Genomic DNA, 25596 nt, shown 5'->3' with positions numbered 1-25596 from the left:
AAGAGCTGCTGGTCAGGATTTGAATGTAATTGAACTTTTAAAACATTTCAAGTCAGGTTCTATAACAGCACTCATGAGTCAGCCCAGTAATGAAGCCTCCTGCCTTGTCTAGAGAATTCTTCTGATTAATCAAGACTCAGAATTGCAATGAACTTGAATAAAGAAGGCACATTAAGAGTTGTGGGGCACACAACTGCCCCTTAAAACTTCAGACTCTGGCAGTAAAAAGAATCACAGGAGATAAATGAAACGAGATCTAGAAGCAAGGAAGAAAACGGACACCAGAGTTTAAAAAACATAACTTGAATTCACTAACAATTACTGTAGCTACTCGTAACCCCTAACTGCAGTTTTTGTTCAACAATATCCTATTTTGCATTTAGAAATTATGTAAGCGCCAGCAGTCACCAGGCAAGGGCGAATTAGAGAAAGGGAATGATTCATTGCCTGACATGGATGAACTCCGTGTAATGCATGCATTTAGAAAACACTGTTCTCTCTGTTCCGAAATATTAGTTCACATTCCATTCATTTTGATAACCTTTTCCTTTTTCATCCTAACACCACACTAACCGGCGGCAGCTCTCTCAGAAGGCAGGCATTAGGCGCTGCTCCTCACCCAACTCTGTCTACCTCTTCCAAAGCAGAGGGACAGATAAAACCTGACTATAAAGTCTTTGTCACCAAAATGCCATGGAGGAGCCGGTGAGAGGGCCAGCGGGAAAATTCATGACACAGAGAGCTGAATACCAGGAGGAAAGGGAAAGGCAAGCTCCCAAAAGTCAAGGGTTGTGTGTTTGCGTGTTGGTGTTGGTGTGTGTCGCCCCCACACCTCCCCCCGCACAGTTGGTGGGTAATGGGTAAGGGGATGAACGGGCGAATCATTCCTGAGAACCACAACTTAGGAATTCTTCAACACGTTCAATGTGTTTTGAAAATAAGATGAGGACCATGAAATCACGATTCCATTAGAATTCCCTGAAATTGGGGCGCCTGGGGGGCTCAAGTCATGGTCTCATCAATAATGGGTTCGAGCCCCGTGCTGGGCTTTGTGTTGACAGCTCAGAGCCTGGAGCCTGGTTCGGATTCTGTGTCTCCCTCTCTCTCTGACCCTCCCCTGCTCATGCTCTCTCTCTCTCTTTCTCAAAAAATGAATAAACACTTAAAAAAATTTAAAAAAGAAAAAATTCTCTGAAATTAAAAAAAAAACGGTATAGGGTAACTCGTTGGGGGGGAGGGGAGACGGGAGGCATGTGAAAAGAGAAATAGGCAAAATTCATAATTTTGTTGGACAAAAATCTGTATGGAGCAGGGGCACCTGGCTGACTCCATGAGAGAGGCATGCAACTCTTGATTTTGGGGTTGTGAGTTCAAGTCCCATATCAGGCATAGACATTACTTAAATAAATAAATAAACCTGCAAAAAAAAAAAAAAAAAAAAAAAAAAAAAAAAAAAAAAAAAAAAAAAAAAAAAAAAAAAAAAAAAAAAAAAAAAAAAAAAAAACCACCAAAAAACACCGTACTAAAGCAGAGGCAAACTGCAAGGAAAAATGGAGTTATTAAAAATTGACTCCATTAAAAAATGGAGTCATGGGGCACCTGGGGGGCTCAGTCGGTTAAGCCTCCGACTTCGGCTCAGGTCATGATCTCATGGTTCATGGGTTGGAGCCCTGTGGCGGGCTCTGTGCTGACAGCTCAGAGCCTGGAGCCTGTTTTAGATTCTGTGTCTCCCTCTCTCTCTGACCCTCCCCTATTCATGTTGTCTCTCTCTCTCAGAAATAAATAAAACATTAAAAAAAAATGGAGAAGAGATGAGTAGTTTCAGTGCTCAGGGTGTCAGTGAACAACAGTCCTTTGGCACCATGTCAAGTCTGATGGCACGGGGCTTCCCAAAGACGGGGCCAGGGAGAGATGTGCTGCCTGTGCTTTGAAGCACAATTCTTAACAGTGTGTGACTTGGAAACAATAATATTCTGGTTGTGCAGGTTTTTCCACTGCACAAAAATATTTTTATTTTATTTTTAATTTTTAAACATTTTTTTCATTTTTGAGAGGGAGATAGAGTGTAAGCGGGGGAGGAACAGAGAGAGAGGGGGAGACACAGAATCTGAAGCAGGCTCCAGGCTCCGAGCTGTCAGTGCAGAGCCTGACACTGGGCTCGAACCCACGAACTGTGAGATCATGACCTGAGCCAAAGTCAGACACTTAACCAACTGAGTTACCCAGGCGCCCCATTGCACAACAATATTTTGATAGCAATGATAAAAATCTTTTAAAAAATGTTTTTAACCTTTATTTAGTTTTGAGAAAGAGAGAAAGACAGAGTGCAAGTGGGGGAGGGGCAGAGAGAGAGGTAGAAACAGAATCTGAAGCAGGCTCCAGGCTCTGAGCTGTCAGCACAGAGCCCAACGCGGGGCTTGAACTTACTGACCATGTGATCATGACCTGAGCCGAAGTCGGGCTCTTAACCGACTGAGCCACCCAGACACCTTGCAGTGATGAAAATTCTAAGATAAAACATCACCTACCTATCCATTAAAGGCATACCAAAAGGCTTTCTGGGAGTAAGTAAAGATATTTTAAACAGGAAACAAAAAGTATTAACCTTTAAAAAACATACTGGTAAAAGGGACTTTATTAAAATTGAGACGCTGTGTTCATAAAAGAAAGACACAAAAGCATACTATATAATTATATACAAGCCTATGTATATACACATACACACACACATACACACTCATATCCATAATATATAAGTGATACCTATACACCCAAAAGATGAAAAACCTATTTTTATTTTTATTTTTTATTTTATTTATTTATTTATTTTTAAATTTTTTTTTTTTAAATTTATTTCTAGGAGAGAGAGACAGCGTGAGCAGGGGAGGGTCAGAGAGAGAGGGAGTCACAGACTCTGAAACAGGCTCCAGGCTCTGAGCTGGCAGTCAGCACAGAGCCCGACGCGGGGCTCGAACCCACGAACCACGAGATCATGACCTGAGCCGAAGTCGGACGCTTAACCGACTAAGCCATCCAGGCGCCCCGAAAAACCTATTTTTAAAATGAGCAAAAGATTTGGTCACTTCACAAGAGAGGCTACTCAAATGGCAGATAATAATATACCAAAAAAAAGGTCCACCTCATTCTTCAAGGAAATGCAAACAGAAATGAAAATCACTACAAGGTTCCACTCCCCACTCATCCAAAAGTCTTCCTATTTCAAGACCGAGAGCACCCCTTTTTGGTGAGGATTCAGAGCAATCCCCTGAGGTTGGTACAGCCACCTCGTCAAGCTCTTTGACAGCATGCCAGAGCCAGGGACAGAAGGATGACTCAGGATGCCACACCCAGGATACACCCGAGACAAGTGAGAGATCGTGTCCACCAAAGGCATGTGTCAAAATGTTCATGGTGGTCTTTTTCTTAATTTAGCCTCATTATGGAAGTAATCCAGATGCCCACCAACTTGAGAATGGATAAACATTGGGGTACGTATGTCCTCACACGGAATATCGCACAGCCATCCATAATGGGCATACACCAACAAAAATAGGAATCTCAGAAACATAATGTTGAGTCGGAGAAGCCAGACAGAAGGATATGTGCTGTAGAACTTGTAGGAAATACAGAAGCAGGCTAAGGTCATGTAGGCTAGAGGCCAGAATAACAGTTACCTTTGGGGTGGGGGAGTGTATAAGGGAGCCTGTTGGGTTCTAGAAACGTCCCCTATCTTAGGTGGTGGCCCACGGTTTCATATATATATGTAAAAACTCATTGAGTTGTCCACTTAAGACGTGGCCTATGTATTGTATATAAATTCATCTCAATAAAAAACTATTTTCTTCTTAAAGGAAGCTCTATGCCCAACATGGGGCTTGAACTCACAACCTTGAGATCAAGACATGCAAGTCCTACTAAGGGAGCCAGCCAGGAGTCCCAATAAAAACCTATTATAACTGTTCTAGAACACATGTCAAGTGGCAAGAGTGATCACCTCTGAGGAGGGCCTGGGACAGGGGTGGGTGGGATAGCACAGAATACTTTGGCCTTATTCTCCATGTATTTTAATTATTATTATTAAATAGTATCATTATTTTTACCAGAGAATCCTATATTTGAGTAAGGCATTTTTTATTTGATTTTTCCATGTTCTCTTGTAGCCCCGTTGACTTTTCAAATTTACAAAATAGATAGTAAGTACTGTATTTTCCACCTCATTAAACAGAGGTGCTTCAACTTAAGTGCATGGGGTCATAATCCACGGGACGCCTATTCTAACATATATTGGTTCTTTTACCAACCCAGGTCAACTGATTCCAAGCACTAGAACACGATCGTGTCAGGTTTTCAAGTTCAAAACCTCCTGACAGCTGCCTCTTGGCATAGGAAAGGAGACTGACACCTTCTGTGAGTTTCATCGCCAATAAAAACCATTCCATTGAGTGATTTCCTCCCCTATCATTCCTCGGAACACAGCACCCTCACAAGATCCAAATATATTCCCTTGCCTGGAGAGAAAACTACCAGGGTTCATTGGTTGGTTGTTTTTGATGTTGATTTTATACATATAAATTTATTTTCAGTTAGACCGGGTACCTGGAAGACAAGCACAAAGCTTCCGGGAAGCAAATGACTAAGTATCTGGCCGCACGTTGATGTGGACCACAAAGCAAAAGTCTGTTGATGCCCCACACTGACTTGGACGGATTTAGGTGATTTGAACACAGTCCATGTGAAAAGTGTGGGATGTTTCATTTACAAAAAGAAGAAGAAGAAGAAGAAGGAAAAGAAGACTGGGCACCTGGGTGGCTCAGTTGGCTAATCATCCAACTTTGGCTCAGGTCATGATCTCACGGTTCATGAGTTCCAGCCCTGCGTTGGTCTCTGTGCTGACAGCTCAGAGCCTGGAGCCTGCTTTGGATTCTGTGTCTCCCTCTCTTTCTCTGCCCCTCCCCTGTTTGTGCGCTGTCTCTCTCTGTCTCTCAACAATAAATAAATGTTTAAAGAAAAAAAAGATGAAAAAAAGGCTCACGCCCAGATCCTAAGTCATTTAGACCATGCACATGCACCTGGAGTTCACATCACTTTTATCATCAAACACAGAAGCCATTTGGAAGAGTCCCTTCTGCTTCTACTGGGCAGGGTTCCATCTCTGTAAACATAGTCCTATCGTTTCAAATGTTGCAGAACAGACCACTGCACAAGTGGGTGAGTTATTTCTAATACAACTGGATGATTGAATCGGGTGCGGAAACTGGGGGAAAAGACATTTGTATTAGATTCAAAGACTGTCAGAAGCCACAATGGGAAGTTACATTACACGGCGATAAGAAGTGAAACTCTACTTCCTTTCAGCTTGATACCGACAAGAGGCTTCGTTGGTGATAAAACTGACAACAGTCAGACAGCTGTTCGTTTGGGGAAATCACAGTGCTCCCTCCAAGTCACGCTCTTAGGCAAAATGACTTATGGATTCCAATATTTTGATGCTTCTCTACTTGCTTCAATGTGTGTGATGCTAAAATCGGGAATCTATCATACCCTTGCAAGTAGGACTTGCATAAAAATAACAAAATGGTGTCCTCGGGATAAGAAAAAAAGGTATGTCCTTGGGAATAATAAAATGGTCAAGGAGAACAATTCCATTTGGGCCAGGACCTGTCAGAAAGTCCTAAAGCCATAACTGGACCCAGGAATTGCCCTTTCAATAACCAGCTTGGGTCTGACCTGAGGATGAAAAACAAAGAAAACCATCAGCCTGGAAGTTTCTGAGCCACAAAAGGGCCAGAACTCATACAGCTTGTGTGGCTCTCAAGCCCCAAGTTGAGATTGAGGCAGGCAGGGCTTGGCAGTGACCCCGGGGAAAGCCAGCTCATCCTGGAGAACCCACTTTGAAGCAAGGCCGTAGATAAAATTCCAAGGAACACACATTCATAATCAAACAGTCTATTCTAGGGGCTCCGGGGTCGTTCAGTCAGTGGAGCATTCAACTTCAGCTCAGGTCATGATCTCACTGCTCATGAGTTCAAGCCCCATGAAGGGCTCTGACAGCTCAGAGCCTGGAGCCTGCTTCGGATTCTGTGTCTCCCTCTCTCTGCCTCTCCCCTGCTCATGCTCTGTCTCCTTCTCTCTCAAATATGGATAATAAAACATTAAAAGAATTAAAAAAAAAAGTGAATGCTCCCCAAAGGGTATCAGGAGGTCCTAATACTCTTAAGGACCCTCATCATGAAGTACAAGGGATATAATCTCAGAGCAGATGCCTAGTTTTACTAAGGTTTTTCTTTACTTGAAGCTCTGGTTACAAAGTTCTCTAACTGTTGAGTGATCCATTTCTAGGCCTCTTTTCCCCAGAAGCCCTGTCTGTTCTTTTTAGCAGTATTTTTGCACAACCTAAGATTTGTGATGATGCATTTATGGCATTGTAGCAGAAATGTCTGTACCACAAAAATACACGAGGAAACGAGTCGCCGTGAGCAAGTGAGTAGAAACAACAAATTGGAGCATCAGGCCCACAAAGAGTAGACATTGAAGTTAATCAAATAGAGAATCTAAATTCTGTGTGTTTAATACATCTCAAGAAGTAACATAGAATGGAAAGTGTGACAAAGTCATAAGAAAATAAAAAAATGTCTTTATAGTTTTCAAAGACAGCTTAAGGAACTTCTGGAAAGTAAATGTAACACCAGAACTTAGAGACCTAAGTTGAGAATTCGCAGATTAGACACAGCTTAAGAGAGAATTCATGAAATGGAAGTTCTATCTGAAGGAATTCCATGGGACACAGAAGAGACAGAGAGACAAAGAGATGACAGATATAAATACAGGCTCACAGGGAAAGAGGATACAAAGTAGAAGTTTTAAGGTGCACCTTATAATCAGAGTTCCAGATGAAATAGCAGAAAGACGGATAGGCATGTGTGGGAAAACAATCTGGAGCCGATAAATTCAATGAATCAAAAGCAAGATAAAAAAGAAATTTGCAGCTAGATACGTTATAGTGAAACTCTAGCAAAGAACTTAGACCAAAAATATATCTCCATTGTCAGCAAGAAGACGTGGTCTTCAAAGGGTTAACGGTAACATGGACTTCTCAACACAAATGAGAGCCAGAAGATGGGAGAATGAAATTCCTCTACATCCAATACAATCACCCTGAGATTGTATACATGGAGAAACCATCCTTCAAAGATGAGAGGGAAGTAAAGTCCACTCCAATCAAATAAACACTGAGATTTTACTGCAATAAGTCTTGGCTAATGGCACTTCTGAAGGATGTCCTTTGGGAAGAAGGAATGAAAACCCCCAAAGGAAATAGTGAATTAAGACAGTATATGTACAGGACTGTATACAATTACCAAAGCCGAACTTGTGTAATCGAACCCAAAATACTCACAAATAAATTGCAATAGTTAAAGGGAGTTGGTTTAGTTAAAGGGTTGTTTGAGAAAACATTAGTAAAGGTCCCAATATACTTTGAAGTCCAGGCTGAATACCTATGTGCAAATGTCTGGGCTAACAGATAAGAGCACAGAAAGAGGATATATGATCTCCAGAATGGTACAGGAGAAAGGCAGAACGAGGAAAGTAAAACAAAACAAAAATTTCAAAGTGCAAGAAGGCAAGAAACAAAGAGTGTCAAGGCAAGAGATAAGGGATGTAGAGAAAGTGAGACAGAGCGAAAACAAAATGAGAAGTACAGGTGAATCCAAACGCTTCCGGGGAAAGATAAAAACCGTGGGAGTGGATTAAAAAGAAATCTAGCCATGTCCCCTTGAGGGACCCATCTAAGTATGAAGACAAAGAAACAGGTGGAGTAAAAGTATGGGAAAGATTTGCTGGGCAAACACTAACGAAAGAGCTAGTATAGATCAGGCAATACAGGTTTTAAGGCATAAAGCATTACTGCATAAAGAAGTTCACTACACATGGATAAAAATGAAAACACATGGAAGATATAACAGTTCTATAATTTATTTCTTTTTTTTAAAGTTGTTTTTTTTTTTTTTAGTTTATTTATTTATTTTGAGAGAGAATCCGAAGCAGCACAGAGCTTGACGTGGGGCTTGAACTCAGCAACATGAGATCAAGGTCAGAGCCAAAACCAACAGTCGGATGCTTAACCAACCAAGCCACCCAGACGCCTAAATTTAATTTCTTAAAGTAATCTCTATGCCTAACATGGGGCTCAAACTCATGTCCCCAAGATCAAGAGTCACACGCTCTACTGACTAAGGCAGGCAGGCACTCCTAAAATTTATTTTTTCATAAAATAATTTCACCACAGAAGAAAAAAATGAAGAGTAAATGACAAATCTTCCACTGTTATGGTCACTGTAGTTAACTTAGGGATCACTGGCCTCTGCCTAAATGGCTTTGAGTCCCTTTTACATATGCACACAGTTAATATTCCCATCAATCTTGTTCTTCTGTGTTCCCGTTTTACAGACAAGAAAAGCAAGGCACAATGAAGTAACACATCTCCCTCAAGAAATGATACAACAAACGGCAAAAAAATCCTTCATGATGGGAAGGTTTGCAGATCATCAGCAAGTCGGATCTAGTGAAAACAGGTAGAGATGGAGAGTACACATTCTTTTTAATTACTTATAGAACACTGATAAAATCTGACCATGTGCTGGGGCATAAAACCAATCTTAACAAACACCAAAGACTCAAACTTGGACTTCCCAGAACGATGATGCAATTAAATTATAGAAATCAATATCAAAGATATTGAAGTTCTCGAAGATAGGTTTAACTATGTCATACAGGTGGAAATTTTAAAATAGGCTCCCACATAAATCAATCATAGGAGAGCTTCAATAAGAGTAAAGGAAATGAAAAGTATATGGAAATGAACAGTAACAGTGATACTCCATACAAAAATCTGTGGGTTACAGATAAAGTCATATGTAAATGGGAAATGTGTTACTTAAATGCCATATTAGAAAAGATGCAGGGGCACCTGGCTGGTTCAGGTGGTTAAGCATCTGATTTCCACTCAGGTCATGATCTCGTGGTTCGTGGGTTCGAGCCCCGCATCAGACTGTGTGCTGACAGCTTGGAGTCTGGAGTCTGCTTCAGATTCTGTCTCCCTCTCTCTCTGCCCCTCCCCTGCTCACACTCTGTCTCTCTCTCCCTCTCAAAAAATAAATGCTAAAAAAATTGTTAAGCCAATAAATTTGAAACTTCAGGATGAAGTGGATATATGTCTAGAAACCTGCACAACCTGCCCGAACCGACCAAAGAGGAAGCAGACGATGAAGGAATTGACTCTGTAGTTAGACACTTCCCACAGTGAAGTATTACAAAACATTCAAGAAACATTAATTTCAACTTACATGGATTATTTCAGAAAACAGAAAAAAAAAGAACAGCAACACTCTCATAAAGCAAATGAGTCGGACAAGAAAGGAAAAATATAGATCCATTTCAATGGAAATAGATGCAAAATTCTTAAGTAAAATATTTACAAAACCAGTGCAGCTAAATGTATTAAAAAAAACAAAAACAAAAACATCATCATCTAGTTGAATTTGTCATAGGAATGCTAATTTGGTCCAATATAAGAAAACCGACTCACGTAATCTATCACATGGATGGATTAAAGGAAGCAGAAAAAGTATCTGATGATATTCAACATGAAGTCAAGTTGAAAAACCTTCGTGGTAAAATAGGAAAAGAAGGGAATCCCTTAGCCTGATAAAGTGTATATTAAAATCATGCTTAATGGAGAAATATTTGAAGTACTCTCTTCACACTCAAGAATTGAGATAAGGAAGTCCACAGTAATTGCTTCTACAGCATAATGGTGGTCATGACCAACAGAGCAAGATAAGAAAAATAAATATAAGGCATAAGGGTTGGAGAAGAAAGAAAAATGTCATTATTTGCTGATTCTAGGACACACACACACACACACACACACACTCATACACTCACACATCCAAAGTAGAAGTAAAAAGAGAATTTAGCAACGGATCTGGCTCTAACATTAATATAATTAATATATATCAGATCTCTTTCCTCCATGTGAACTAAGAACATAATACCAAATGAAAAAAAAAATCAACTAGGAAGGAAATAAATGAAATCATGATTTTGTTTATAGAACGGTGAAAAAGAAGCAAAATTATAAATATAATTTGTAACTCTTTGAAGCTTATGTACAACTGTGGTAAATAAAGCTGGGACAAATAGCAAGGAGGTGATGAACACCAAATGAAAGATAAAGTGCACCTCCAGGGTGGGGATCAGGGGCATGACGTTAGGGACAGACTTCAAAGGCATCAATAAGGTTTTATTTCTTAAGCTAGCTTGTAGATTAGACGTGTTCTTTGGGGCGCCTGGGTGACTCAGTTGGTTAGGCCTCTGACTTCGGCACAGATCACGATCTCACGATCTGTGAGTTTGAGCCCCGCGTCCGGCTCCGTGCTAACACCTCGGAGCCTGGAGCCTCCCTCGTTCTCTGCCCGTCCTCTACTCGAGCTCTGTCTGTCTCTCTTGCAAAAATAAATATTAAAAAAAAAAAAAGAAGTGTCCTTCGGTTCTTACTCTGTACATTGGACATATAATATATATATATACATATATATATTTTTAAAGAAAAGTCTCTGAAAGATAAAATACCTTTTATTAGCAAGAGTTGGATGTTTTAATGTCTTCTATCCTTTAGCTGTTTGTAGTTTCAGGTTTTGGGGGTTTTTTTGAAAAAAATTTTTAAATGTTTTATTTATTTCTGAGAGAGAGAGAGAAACAGCGTGAGCAGGGGAGGGTCAGAGAGAGAGGGAGATACAAAATCTGAAGAAGGCTCCAGGCTCTGAGCTAGCTGTTAACACAGAGCCTGACACGGGGCTCGAACTCACGAACCGCGACATCATGACCTGAGCCAAAGTTGGTCGCTTAACTGACTGAGCCACCCAGGCGCCCCTCAGGTATTTTTTTAAAGTTTATTCATTTATTTTGAGAAAGAGAGCATGAGCAGGGGAGGTGCAGAGAGAGAGGATCCCAAGGATCCTGAGGATTGAGGGACTTGAACCCGCAAACTGTGAGACCACGACCTGAGCCGAAATCAAGAGTCGGATGCTTAACCGACTGAGCCACCCAGGTGCCCCTCAAGTATTTTTGTAATCAGCAAGCACAGCTTTTATACTGAGAAAAGGCCATAAAAGTAATTTCTTTTTTATTAAAATTTTTAACGTTTTTTAATTTTATTTTTGAGAGACAGAGTGCGAGCAGGGAGAGGGGCAGAGAGAGAGAGAAGGAGACACAGAATTGGAAGCAGGTTCCAGGCTCTGAGCTGTCAGCACAGAGCCGGATGCAGGACTCGAACCCATACCCACGAGATCATGACCTGAGCTGAAGTCAGATGCTTAACAGACTGAGCCACCCAGGCGCCCCATAAAAGTAATTTCTTTTAAGAAAATCTTTAAATAACTAAAAATCACTCTGATTTTACATTTAGGATCACAAAGTATTTGATAAAGAACGCATATCTTTTCTAGGTATGTTACCCACAAACCGACATACCTCATTTAGCCCCAAACGATTTTTTGATAAACTTGGGACTGATCTATTTTAACTGAGTCCCATTTTAAATAGTTTGGGGAGCTGGCTATTTAAATAGGAATTTACAACAAATCTACGGTAATTTACGATTACTTTATCAACACATGAATATCCTTCTGTAAAGTCTTCACACTCAAGCTCGAATGCAGACATTGAGGAGATGTGTTTTAATGTATCAGATCATTTTCAAGGAAGGCATACTAATAAATACCTAGGCTTTCAGCAAGGATTTTGGCAGACATAGACCAATAACTAAATCATCCACACGATTTTCCAACTGAGCTCATCCCCCCCGAATCTGGCACAAGTGAAAGAAATCTATGAAAATGCCCAGCTTCTCCCCACTTAGAGCGGCGGGCTATGGATGCCAGAACAGCCCTGGGCGGTCATGGGATGAATATGGCCATTTAACAGCCTAATGTTGTTTACACTGTATTGACGACTCTTAGAAAAAAAAACAACTCAGCTTCTAGGGAAAAACGGGCGTCAAGAACCACAAGAAGTACAGTGCGAGCTTTATCACCTTCCTAATTGCGACACAAGTCCTTTCGGGGAGGCTAGCCCTCAACTACCACCTGTTAACAACCTGATCAACTGGAAATGGGGCCAGCCTGCGAGTCCCTTTATCTCCCTCACGGAAGCATTAGAATTAGGGCAGCCGAGCCCTTCCAGATGGGGCTGGAACTGTCTGCTCTGGCTTTTAAAGGGGGAGACTTTTTCTTTGAAAAGCCATTAAGGGAAAAGCCACAACCTCCGGAAACCCCTCCCCCTCCCCCCACCGCGAGCCACCTCCCAGGCTTAAGTCTTCACGTTGCCATCCTGGGGACAAACACAAATCAACAAAGCGCCCCAACTGTAACACCAGAGACACCCCAAAAGTCAGGGCTTCCGGGCCCCATGACGGGTGACACAAAATGGAAAGGGCTGACTGATCCCAGGGTGGGGGGGGGCCTTTTTGGGGGTGCCGTGGGAAAAGGAGAGCTTGGCAGAGAAGGGGAGTGAGACACCGAGCTCACTTTTACCTCACCTTCTCAACGTCGGCTTTGGTGACATTGATGTCGGCGTCCATCTTCTCAAAGTACTGCTGCGCCCTGTCCGCCTCTTTGCAGTCCCGCTCAAATCGCCTTTTACTCTGAAAGCAGGGGTGAGGGGTGGCAGGAGAGCAGGTGTTAATAAAACCACGAGCTTTCTCCGCCAAGGTATCATTTTCTCTCCATCCCCCCAAGAGCTTTCTCCTCTGATTTGTGACGCGGCCCGATTTCAAGAAGTCAGTCGAACAGCTGCACCCAAACCGTCTAAGCTTTGTTCTCTCCATGTGATTTTTTTTTTTTAGAAAAACACTCCATTGAGCTCTTTGGGCTCCACGTGTTAGTCTCCCTAATGGTGACTAGAAACATTCGAATTGGAAGGGTCCCTGAAGGCCTTTCTTTGGCTTTTGTTTTGCACTTACTGATCCCTCCGAGCTCGCATTCAAATTAGAAAACCTCAGCGCATTTCTTGAGCTATTCACCCTCCACTTACTGATTCGAGTTGTTTCCAGCAGATCTCTATGTGCTGCTGTGCCTTCCGCCCATCATGAAAGTACTGGAAACAGAAAACACACAGTGATTAGCACCCCTTCTTTCTCAGTCACACGTGAGAAGAAAATCCATCAGCGTAAATTACATTTCACTTTTTTTAAGGAGGCTCCACGCAGTACGGGGGTCTTGAACTCACAACCCTGAGATCAAGCATCGCGCGTTCTACCGACTCAGCCAGCCAGGTGCCCGTACATCATATTTCTGAATATCTAGCACATGCGCTCCGAAGAAAGTTAAGAGTTAAAAAATAAAGGGGAAATGAAAACAGTCACAGAGTTCCCTTTCAAACTTCAGGTAGCATAACACTGAGTTTAAGACTTACACACAACACTTGTAAAAATGTCAGGAATGGGGGCGCCTGGGTGGCTCAGTTGGTTAAGCGCCTGACTTCGGCTCAGGTCATGATCGTGCGGTTCGTGGGTTCGAGTCCCGCGTCGGGCTCTGTGCTGACAGCTCAGAGTCTAGAGCCTGCTTTGGATTCTGTGTCTCCCTCTCTCTCTGACCCTCCCCTGCTCGTACTCTATCTCTCGAAAATAAATAAACATAAAAACATTTTTTTTAAAAAAATGGCAGGAATGTTCGTTAAGGGAGCAACGACGGAGGTCCTTAGTTCTCACTGCTTTGAGAAGTAATTCACACAGCGCACGATTCGCCCATTTGAGTTGTACAATCCACTGCTCTTTGGTTATAGTCACAGAACTGTGCAACTATCAGCACAGCCTAAGAACATTTTATCGTGCTGAAAGGAGAGCCTGCACCTCTAAGCTGTCACCCCCACCCCCTCCCAACTCCACCCCAACCACTCAGCTCCGGGAAATTGCTACTCCACCTTATGCACCTCTATAAATCTGCCTGTTCTCGATGATTTCCTATGAATGGAATCATACACTATGAGGTCTTTTGTGACGGGCCCAATGGCTTCCATTAGTACATAATGTTCACTTAGCAGAATGTCTTCAAGATTTTTCCATGTTGCCACATGGCTCGGTCTTTTTTTATCTCTTTACTGCCAAGTGGCATTCCGTTGTATGGGGACACACACATTTTGTGTCTCCATTCATGGTGGATGAACATTGGGGTTTTCCCAGTTTGGGGCTATTATGAATAACGCCCCTGCAATTATCTGTGTAGATGAGTGTTTCTGTTACTTAGACCTTTTTAGATTTAAAAATAAGTTCAGCCCCCTGCTATCTGCAAAGGCCCTGTGGCAGGTATGTGCCTTGTGCTGACGAGTAAGGACCCCAGAGGGCTAGACCAGAGAAGCCCCAGGCATATTAGGAAATGAGGTCAGAGAAGAAAGGGCCAGACTGTGTAGAGTCCTCTAGACTTTTGGTCTGAATGAGCTGCGGAATCATGGGTCATATAGAGGTGCCATGTTGTGAAGGAAGGTTCCAAGTACGAGTCTCTCCAACCCGGGAGACAAGACACTTGGACCACAGGGTAGCAGGGTAAGTGGTGAGCAGGGGTCAGACTCTAGGTGTCCAGCAACCCCCAGGATCAGATGTGAGTGGAGACTCCAATGTTGCTGGTCTGAGCTTTAAAAGGAGAGGAGGAGGGGCGCCCGGGGGGCTCAGTCAGTTAAGCGTCTGAGTTCGGCTCAGGTCATGATCTCACGGTTCGTGGGTTCGAGCCCCACGTAGGGCTCCGTGCTGACAGCTCAGAGCCTGGAGCCTGCTTCGGATTCTGTGTGTGTCTCTCTCTCTGCCCCTCCCCTGGTCACGCTGTCTCTCTCTCTCAAAAATAAATAAACATTAAAAACATTTTTTTAATTAAAAGGAGGGGGGCAAATGAGAGAGGCAGGTCTGCCGCGAATCAGACACAGTTTTAGCTTTGTTAGGCTGACATTCTAAAAGGCCCCCAAGTGGAGAGTCTACCGGGTAGCTGGATGGCTGAGGGTGAGCTCAGGGGACGGCCAATGCTAAAAAGATCGGTGTGGACCTCCCCGGCATCACGTGGGTGGTTAGAGCCTGGACTAATCTCCAAAAGAGATGAGATCCCAAGGGAAGACCAGAAATACACAGAAATGTTAAGAAACCGATGGCCTTTTTGCCCAGCGGCCCAAGATCACCGGTGTTTCCTAAATTCTGTCATCTCCTTCAACTGTGACGTCACTGACTTTGTCAACGTGGTGGGAATTTCTCAGATCTGTCCTCTGTGTCCCCAGAGGCTGACCTGGGCACATGGACCGCAACGCGGACTCCCTTGCCCTCCGGTTCGGTCAGATTCATCACAGAGGCTCTGGCCCATCAGAGGGCGGGGGATTTAGGTACATCTGCAGGTCCTCTCGCTGCGAAACTCTGGGCTGTCTGGGTCCTCTACCGAGGCCACAGCTCTGGTCAGGAACCCGTGCCCTGTGGGCCGGAGGGGACCACAGCAGCTTCCCACCCTGGCTGGCCCGGGGTTCTGCACTAGATCTTAATTGCTTTTCCTGAACCTTCTCCACAGCAAGGTAAATGCTCCTTTTACTAAAGGACTTTCCTTGAATGTGCCGTGTGTTCTGACAGACTAGGTGGGGAATGTTGTGGCCAGAAGGCAAGTTGAAAGCAGACTGATGGTGGAGGCTCCCCGCCCCCCAGCACAGCCTCGGACCTTCTTATCTCCCCTGGTCAGAGCCTAGGGCTAGGCTGAGTCACAAAGAAGGACTGAGGCCCCGGAGGACAGGAAGGAGGAGACAAAATCAGATTTTGTGTGTGTGTGTTTTTTTTTTTTTTTGAAGAACAGTGCTCTTTTATAAAAGGGACTGTTTCCTGGTCTCTCTTTTGAGGCCACGCTTTGCTGTTTTAAGCTCCTTTTTTACTGCCACTTTTCTCCATCAGGCAATTTAGGAATCCAAGAATCTCCAGTTTCCTAACAGACACAGGGATAAAACCGAACCGGGATGGGGTCCGAGGGTGAGAATGCACAAGCGGACCGGACCGGGGCAGTGGGAGTGAGACGCAGCGCTGAGGGCAGGGCCGCGGGAGAAACTTGAACTTCAGAGGAAGGGCAACTGCAGGCGGCTTTCCTGAAGACCACAGATGTCACTTTAACACGGGACACAGGGCAGACTTAGGGGAGGGTCCCCATTTCACAAGCACGTTCACCGATCACTTTCACTTTGAGATTCAAAAACAGACACAAAGAGGGGAGTGGAGGGGAGCGGCGGGGGGGGGGGGGGGGGGGGGGGGGGGGGGGGGGGGGGGGGGGGGGGGGGGGGGGGGCGGGGGGGGGGGACACCTCAGCACCAGGCTCAGGGCCGGGGTCTGGGTTCAGGCTCTTGAAATGAACATTTTGCACAAAACCCAAGGCGGGTCCCAGGCGGAGAGAGGAAACGCACACTCAAGAACACGCAGAAAGTGACAGGCATTGCCAGGAAGGGTTGACTCGGCTCCAGCATCAAAGGAGTCCTCTCAGAAGACGACAGTCCTCCCTCCCCGCCATGCCAAAAAAAAAAAAAAAAAAGTCATATTCTGGGAGCACAAGAGCTGATTTTGATTGAAAACGCACACCGTGAATTCTCTGACCACCCCTCCATTTAATATTTAGTAATAAATATGAATTGATTCCAGGGGTGCCTGGGTGGCTGAGCTGGTGGGGCATCCTCCGACTCTCGATTTCGGCTCAGGTTGTGATCTCACGGTTGTGAGTTCAAGCCCCCCAGTGGGCTTTGCACTGAAAGTGAGGAGCCTGCTTGGGATTCTCTCTCTCCCTCTCTGTCCTTCCCAACTCTCTTTCTCAAAATAAATAAATAAACTTAAAAAAATTTAATATGAATTTATTTTTCAAGCACGGTGTGGACTCTGACTTGACTGGCAAGCTTTCTCCCACAAAGGTCTCCTCAGCCATAGTTCTGTCAGACTAAAACAGTCACCTGGGCGGCTCAGCCGGTTAAGTGTCCGACTTTGCCTCAGGCCATGATCTCATGGTTCTCAGGTTCGAGCCCCGCATCGGGCTCTGTGCTGACAGCTCAGAGCCTGGAGCTGCTTCTGATTCTGTGTCTCCCTCTCTCTCTGCCCCTCCCCTGCTCGCACTCTGCCTCTCTGTTTCAAAAATAAATGAACATTAAAAAAAAAACAACAAAAAACCAGGGGCACCTGGGTGGCTCAGTCGGTTGAGCATCCGACTTCAGCTCAGGTCATGATCTCCCTGCTTGTGAGTTCGAGCCTCTCGTCGGGCTCTGTGCTGACAGCTCAGAGCCTGAGCCTGCTTCAGATTCTGTCTCCGTCTCTCCGCCCCTCCCCTGCTTGTGCTCTGTCTCTTTCTCTCTCTCAAATGTAAAATAAAACATAAAAAATTGAAAAACAAAACCAAAAACAATCATCTGAGAACTATTACTTGAGACCCTAACGTTTCCAGTGACCTAAGGAAAAATCGAGGTGTCAAGTGATTTTCCTCCTAATCTTCCTGTCCTGATATGCGTTCCTCCAAAACTCATTGGGCTTCAACACACAAAAAAATTCGTGGTGCTGACCCCTTAGGAAAGCTGGCGGGTGGGACCGGGGCCCTCCTAACCGGCCTGGACATCGTACGGCCACCTAACAGCGGTTCGCCTGCATCCAGCTCTCTCTCCCCTCCTTCAGTCCGAAAGGCCAGTTAACAGTTACAAGGTAAACAAATGGGCTTTGCCAGATGGGTCTGTTGTTTCTGCACAAACAATGGCAAAGCGTTTCTTCGCGGGACAGTGAGCAAGTGTGTGTCTAAAAAGTGTGTCTCGGAGCGCTACAGAGAGAGGAATTGTTCTCTAGAAAAAAAGAATAGGGCTTTTGGAACCACAGGGTGAAGTCATCACCGCGCTCTTCTACCGGCAGAGAGACAGGAAATGCCATCTCTGGACCCAGAGAAGCGCTCCTGACGGTCTCCTACAAGCAGATGCTTCCGTTGCGCTTCAAATGTACTAACAGGCTTTTGAAAATGCCTGATGGTATCGCAGGGGATGGCTAAACTTACTTGCCTTTCCACTTTTTTTTTTTTTTTAATGTTTTATTTATTTCTAGGAGAGAGAGAGAGAGAGACAGCGTGAGCAGGGAGAGAAGGAGTCACAGACTCCGAAACAGGCTCCAGGCTCTGAGCTGGCAGTCAGCACAGAGCCCGACGCGGGGCTCGAACCCACGAGCCGCGAGATCATGACCTAAGCGAAAGTCGGACGCCCAACCGATTAAGCCACCCAAGCGCCCCTTGCCTTTCTACTTTTTGGTTGAACCTTAAAAATATACAGAAGGGGCGCTTGGGGGGCTCAGTCGGTTCAGCGGCCGACTTCGGCTCAGGTCACTTATCTCATGGTCCGTGGGTTCGAGCCCCACGTCGGGCTCTGTGCTGACAGCTCAGAGCCCAGAGTCTGCTTTGGATTCTGTGCCTCCAACTCTCTCTCTCTCTGCCCCTACCCCGCTCATGCTCACTCTCTCTCAAAAATAAATAAACATTAAAAAAATATATATATACAGATAAAATCTATACAAATAAAATCATCCTTCCAATTTTTTTAAAGAACTCTCCCAGTGACCAGGGGCAGCTAAGGTAAGAATCACAGGGAACCTAAAATAAACAACCACTAACTTACAGAAAAACTTCAATGGCAAAGCTTCCAAGAAGGTACTACTGCGACAGAAGAGGTCAACCTCAGGCTGTGAACATGTTTATTATTCACACTCCACAATTGGGTCCAACAGCTGCTCTTTTTTTTACTAGATTTATATATGAGAGACCATTAATTTTTAAAACTCCATAAAAAAGCAAAATATAGCACTGATCTGAGAACAGCCACTTCCAAAAAAAAAAAAGTGGAAAAAAAAAAGAATAAACACTCAATTGAGGACAGTCAACCATCTGGAATTTTAAATAAAACTCAGATTCCACAGATGAGAACAAAGGAACACAAAGACTTGAAAAGGCCAACGGGAAAAAAAAGGAGCTTGCAGAAAACATGCCTGTGACAAATATTATAATTTCCTCAAAACCCACAGCGTGGTGGGTCCAAACACTGGCAGCTTCTAAGCCCAACTCGGGATTAATTAACACCGCTACGAATCTGTGTGGCCCGGGGAGCCGTGGATACGGGCTATGGGGGAAACTCGACCACCTTCAGCCCTGCCCAAGGGAGGAGGTCACCCCCACTGCATTCCCAAGCACGTGATGTATGGCAGTCGCACTCTGATTGATGCAGTTTGGTCAGATGGTTAAATAAAGAGGATTTATTTGGGAAGGCCTCTTCTCCCCAATATATTTGTAATACAAATAGCTTCTCAGTGAACTTGTTTCAAGTTCCTAAAGCGCCTGCCTCCAAGTATCCTGCTTAGCTGCTTAACTCCACCCATCCCCCCGGCCATCTGGGCACCAGGCAGGGGACCCCCTCACGGTCCGGCGGCCAGCGCCAAGTCCCCTTTACTCCGTCTCCTGGCTGTTCCTGTCATTCTCATGCTGGCTTTCGCTACCCAGAATGCTCCTGTGCACAAGGTACCGGGACTCCAGAAGGCTCTTTGACCTGTTCTTCAGGATAACCCTTTCTTTCATATTCCTTAACGTTCTACTTGTTCTGAATAATCCGATTAACTTTTTTTTTTTTTTAAAATAGGTTCTATGTCCAACGTGAGACTTGAACTCACAACCCCGAGGTCAACAGAATGCTCTATGGATGGGGTCAGCCAGGCGCGCCCTGATTAGCACCCAGGATGACCTTCAGCAGACAGTGAGGCACGTCCCTAACTTGACCTCTTCTTCCCTGGGTACACAGGCACTACTTCCAAACCCAGACAAGGAGATTTGCCAGCAGTAAGAGTTTCAGACGGAGGGCCAGGCTGCCCAGGGGTGGGACTTGAGGGGCAGGGATCCCTCCCTGAAGAGGCCGAAAGCTCTTACGATGGGCTTCAGTCATTCATTCCACACATGTTCATTGCGTGCCCGCATGTGCGGGGCCCTGCGGTAGGTATAGGAGGAACACAGGGCAAATTAAACCAAGTCCCCGTCCTTGTGAAAACTAGTGGACACAGAGAAAGAGGGAAGGGGACAGGGGTGGGGGTGTGGGAACAGCGGCATTTTAGATGGAGAGGTCTAGATGATGTTTCCTCTTCCTTTTCTCTTTTCAAAATTATTTTTAATGTTTATTTATTTTTGAGAGAGAGAGAGAGCACGAACAGGGGAGGGGCTGAGAGAGAGAGACACACACACACTCACACACACACAGAATCTGAAGCAGGCTCCGAACTGTCAACACAGAGCCCAACGCGGGGCCCGAACCCACGAACTGTGAGATCATAACGTGAGCCAAAGTCGGACGCTGAACCGATTGAGCCCCCCAGGCGCCCCTGGATGATGTTTCTTGCACAAAGTATAGGAGCAAACTTGCAAAGGCCTGGGAGCACACCCTTCCGAGCAGCGGGAGCAGCAACAGAGATGCCCTGAGGTGGGAGAGGGCTTGGGCTGTTCAAGAAACGGCTGGTTCCCATGTGATCAGACCCAGGTGGGGGAGAAGTCAGAGGCAGGCGAGGGCTCGGCTGAGGACAGCTTCCAAAGCCGCATTAGCGTGAGGGAAAACCATGGTGACGCGGTCCCATCTGCGCTACCGCAAGGCTGCACGGACTGCCCGGCGTGTGGAGAATGTCCCCAATGTGGCAGGTGCGGCAGAAGGACCCGGGAGGGGCCGCTGCACCTGCTCATGGCGCAGGTGGAGACGCGGAGCTGTGCCACGGACCACGGGGCGGGCCGGGAAGCCGAGGGGTGCATCGGGAAGCCTGGGGCATTCCTCCAGGTGAGATGATGAGGGACTGGACGAGGGTCGAGAAGGCTTTAGATTCAGGACATTTCCTGAAGGTGGAGCCGATCACGGGACCCGATACTATACAGAAGATGGGGTGTGAAGGCCAGAACAATCCAGGTTACAAAGGTGTGCTATTTACCGACTGGAGGGAATGCAGATCGGAACGGGGAGTGATAAAGGAGTTTCGGGGATCCAAAGTTTCTTTTTGGATGGGATAAACGGGCCACTGTGTCCCCAACCCACAGCCCTGGGGCATGTCTCCCAGTGCTGCCGGGCTCCAGGGGCCCCGTGCTCAATGGTGCACTTGGGGGGGGGGGCGTGGCGCTGCATCGGGCACAAGGCAGGAGATGGCAAGCAGGTGCCTGGAGAGAGGAGAGTCCGTTGGGACACAAAACAAAGGTCAAGTGAGTCCCGGTTCTTAGAAGAAAAAGAAGCTGTCATTCCAGCTCCTGAGGGAGAAACACAGAACCCAGGGTTGCACTTCAGATCTGTGCAATCGAGAACAGGACTTCAGTCCCCTGATAACCAGCTATGCTATCCCATGAATGACAGGGCCGAATGTCAACGGTTCTGCGGGTCACAGAACCGCCTTGCTGACAGGCCCCTGATGGACACAATGCCACTATCACACGTTCTTTCAAACCAAAGAAGATGTGACAAAACAAAACAAAATGCACCTTCTAGAAATCCATTAAACCGGGGGCTACCAGCGGGTGCCCCCTCAGCATGACCTTGGCAAAGACCAACAACTTTGTTAGGGCTCCTCGTTTTTTTTTTTTTTTTTAATGTTTTTTTTATTTTTATTTTATTTCTAGGAGAGAAAGAGAGACAGCATGAGCAGGGGAGGGTCAGAGAGAGAGGGAGTCACAGACTGAAACAGGCTCCAGGCTCTGAGCTGGCAGTCAGCACAGAGCCCGACGCGGGGCTCGAACCCACGAACCGCGAGATCGTGACCTAAGCGAAAGTCGGACGCTTAACCGACTAAGCCACCCAGGCCCCCCTTTAGGGCTCCTCGTTTAAGATTTATCTACATAAAAGAGGTTAAGAGCAGGAAGGGGAAACTGTTATGGAGAATCCTGCTTCTCTCTCCTGGCCACGAAATCTAAAATCCCTCTTGGTTTTTATCCCTTGGGTACTGGCTTCGTAACAGGGCACCTATTGCTGCATCTCAACAGGGCCGACCGGATCCGAAATGGATTTGTAATTACACGATCATTTACGTAAGTGCCTTTTCGTTTTCGCTTTCCTTCATGCTAGGTTTTATCTCTCATAAAAACACGTTGGAAACCAAGTAGGGTCAGTCCGTGCTGCAAAACTGCCTTGTAGGAAATTAAATCCCTCCCTTTGTTTCTAAATAGGACCGACCCAACCCCAAACTTCAAGAAGAATGTTATCTTTTAGTATCTCAGGGGAAAAATAATTACTGGTCAATTCTATGTAACGCGGTGTCTTGTAAGCACTCTCTCTGAGTTTCCAAAAATTTCAGTGAGTCACTGAAGGTATTGTATAATTGTTTCCTCTAGAACTTTTCAGATAACCACTGCCAAAAAGCGATTCTGCTCCTGGCCAGTATTTTGTAACGAACCATACTTTCCACCTGCTGGGAGAAGTTTACTTAGAGGTTCCAGTAAATGTTGGCCAGAACTTCTTGACTCCCCGTCTGGGGTTAGAAATCTCCATAAATCTCTCTGATGTGGTTAGTGGCGATCACTGTGGATTACCCTGAGACGGACTCGGAGCTGGAGCTGCCCCGAACAACCTCTCTGAAATTCTCTAATAATCTGATGCAGTGTGCAGGAATCACCAGTGAGAGAGTGTATTTACTTCCATTAAAGATCATTACTCTTGTAAATGACCAAAGCCTAATCAAGAACCATAAATCACGTACGCTTTGACCTCGTCTTCTCTTTCTGGGAATTTAGCTTGGAGAAATGATCTCCACCTTGCGCACCGAACAGCTATTAAAGTGATGAGTTAGCTGCAGTATTGTTTATATAAGTAAGAAAGTGATCAGAAACTGCGAATGGCCGACAGATCAAATATTAAAGAATTAATTAAGTGTATAATAGCATTAGAATAATACATAGCCACTAAAGTTCTAATGATTAAAATTGTATGTTTTCATGTGGGAAAATGGAAACTGCTTGTGATATTAAATGGAGAATAAATAAAAATATAAATTACATCTATATAGGACTCATGCTTAAATATTATGTATATTTATAGATATTATTTATACATATCTATATCTGTCTCTGTCTATACATGTCAGTATCTTTATGTCTATAAGTGATATCTAGAAGGAAACTTGGAAAAATGAGGTTTTGATTTATAAAAAATGTGAGTTTCTGTTCTTTTTGAAAAAGTTTTTTATTCTTTATTTTTGAGAGAGACAGAGTATGAGCAGGGGAGGGGCAGAGAGAGAGGGAGACGCAGAATCTGAAGCAGATGAACTCCCAAAAGCGAGTTCATGACCTGAGCTGAAGTCGGACATTTAACCCATTGAGCCACCGAGGTGCCCTGAATTTTTGTTCTTTAATCCAGAGTTTTGGGAACATTCTATACAATACTGACAACTAATAAATGAATCATTGCACCCCTCCTTCAAAAAAAGAAGGGGGAGAGTAAATAAAGGAAAAAGAAGTTCTTTTTGCCTGTGGTCAGCTAAAAATGATGAATATTGTACTCACCGTAAATTTGTAAAAATCTAGGAAAATCAGGCAAGTATAAAATTTCCAGATTTTATACATTAAAACTCATCATGTTGCCTTACAAAGAATCTTGATTTCCCAGTAATTTTTACTTATTCTCACTGAGCGGCAGCAAATCTTGGCCATCGTCACACAGTACAGATTTATTGGGAATTTACATTCTTTTTTATTTAAAAAAAATTTTAATGTTTGTTTAGTTTTGAGAGGCAGAACATGAGCGGGGCAGGGACAAAGAGAGAGAGGGAGAGACAGAATCGGAAGCAGGCTCCAGGCTCTGAGCTGTCAGCAGAGTCCGACGCTGGGCTCGAACCCAGAGTTTGAGATCGGGAGATCATGACCTGAGCCGAAGTCGGACGCTCAACCAACTGAGCCACCAGGGCGCCCCTATTAGTAATTTCCATTTGCAAACAAAAAACTGCATACAAAGCAGCAGAACTTTGTGTACTTTGATCTACCTTCACCCCAAAGACGGGCCAGTGCCTGTACTATCTCTAAAGAGAAGGTGTGCATCTCACCAAAAATATGGTTGCTGTTAGGGGAGCCCGTTAGGTGAAAACCTGAAGAGCCCCTCACTGTGGGCCCCCAGGCCTGTTCGTGCTTCCTGATGGGAACCGTTGTTGTCCCGACATCACCCCGGGGGGGGGAGGAGTGGGGACAAGCCGTCCTTCCAGACAGCGAGTCAAGGTTTCCTTTTAAGGAAGTTACTTTTGAAAAAAAAAAAAAGAAAAATCAATGCATTTTCATAAAAACGAGCCTACAGATTTGTGTGTCAGGAAGAACACGAGTTATTCATAAATACTAAGTGAGGGGCGCCCGGGGGGCTCAGTCGGTTGAGCGTTGACTTCAGCTCAGGTCACGATCTCGCGGTTCATGGGTTCGAGCCCCGCGTCGGGCTCTGTGCTGACAGCTCAGAGCCTGGAGCCTGTTTCAGATTCTGTGTCTCCCTCTCTCTCTGCCCCTCCTCTGCTCGTGCTCTGTCTCTCAAAAATGAATGGTAAAAAAATTTTTTAAATACTTTGTGAGAGAGTTGCACGTAATATGGGAACGTGGTAGATACAGACCGCGCTGCAGAAGGGCCCGTCTTTTCTTCTAAACACATGAATAGCAAGCAGCCTATTTTACAATCAAGGATTTTAAGACTTAAAGATGGAGAATGTCCATCTCTCCCTCTACTTCCTTCCTTCTTACTACCTTTCTTTCAAAGCTTGACAAAAAAGGAAGGAAACATCTTCTGCCTAAAGAGCTATTTTTTTTTTTTTTTTTTTACCATGCAGACTCTTGTTAGAGATTTGTTTACTCCAACCAGCAAAATCCAAAGGAGAAATAATTTTCCAGGAGTATTCCAGACTGAACTTGGAAACACTCTATAAGCAGTGATGGAATCCAGCGGTAATCCTGTAAATTCTAAATCATCCCTTTGGGCAGATAGGATTTCTGCCGCTTTATCAACGGCCCAGACGTATTATACTGATGGTTGAGACTGGTACTTAAGCAAGATGCTATTGCGGGTCGGCTGTGAGCAATACCAGCTCGACCTGAAATTTTGAAAGCAGCCTGTTTTGGGGGCCATCCACCAAGTCAACATGTTTAGAAAGGTCCACTCGGACCTGCAGGCTCGAAGAGGCTTTGTAACTTGTCTGAGGTTTCACAGCCGGTGGGGCTGCCCGAACCCCGAGACCGTGTGTGGACTGGAGCGTCTGTGTCCTTGCCTGTCCTGGCCTGACAGCCTCCCAGGCAGCCCTGGACATGCTGTCGGATTTGGCTCTCCCCTCTTGGAAGGAAGATCTGACGCACGCTGTCAGCGACAGGGCCACCAAGCGTGACACCAGCGGACCTGGATCTGAGTCCCAGCTCCGTGGCGGCCCTTCTGCCAATCGCTGTCGCCACCAGAAGGTGGAAAAGATCCCATTCTGCTGTGTTTTTTTTTTTTAAACATTTAAAAAAAAATTTTTTTTAAGGTTTTATTTATTTCTAGGAGAGAGAAAGACAGCGTGAGCAGGGGAGG

General features: G+C 44.9%; 1 protein-coding gene and 1 non-coding gene across 7 annotated transcripts in view; one reads left to right on the top strand and one right to left on the bottom strand.

Moving 5' to 3' along the window:
- The window catches only part of FNBP1 (formin binding protein 1), a 142836-nt gene that overhangs the window by 48139 nt on the left and 69101 nt on the right, over nt 1-25596 (bottom strand). For all 6 annotated transcript variants that reach the window (XM_039229660.1, XM_039229655.1, XM_039229656.1 and 3 more), the window contains exons 5-6: nt 13093-13155; nt 12599-12703 (exon numbers count right to left, since the gene is read on the bottom strand). In XM_039229660.1, coding sequence (XP_039085591.1) covers nt 12599-12703; nt 13093-13155 — 168 coding nt within the window. The remainder of the gene's footprint in view (nt 1-12598; nt 12704-13092; nt 13156-25596) is intronic.
- Nucleotides 13508-13592, top strand: TRNAR-UCG. Its single transcript has one exon. It is a non-coding gene; the product is annotated as a tRNA-Arg (tRNA).

This window comes from Hyaena hyaena, unplaced genomic scaffold (assembly GCF_003009895.1).
Source record: "Hyaena hyaena isolate Hyena2069 unplaced genomic scaffold, ASM300989v1 scaffold_38, whole genome shotgun sequence".
NCBI lineage: Eukaryota > Metazoa > Chordata > Mammalia > Carnivora > Hyaenidae > Hyaena > Hyaena hyaena.
This window is presented reverse-complemented; position numbering and strand designations above follow the sequence as displayed.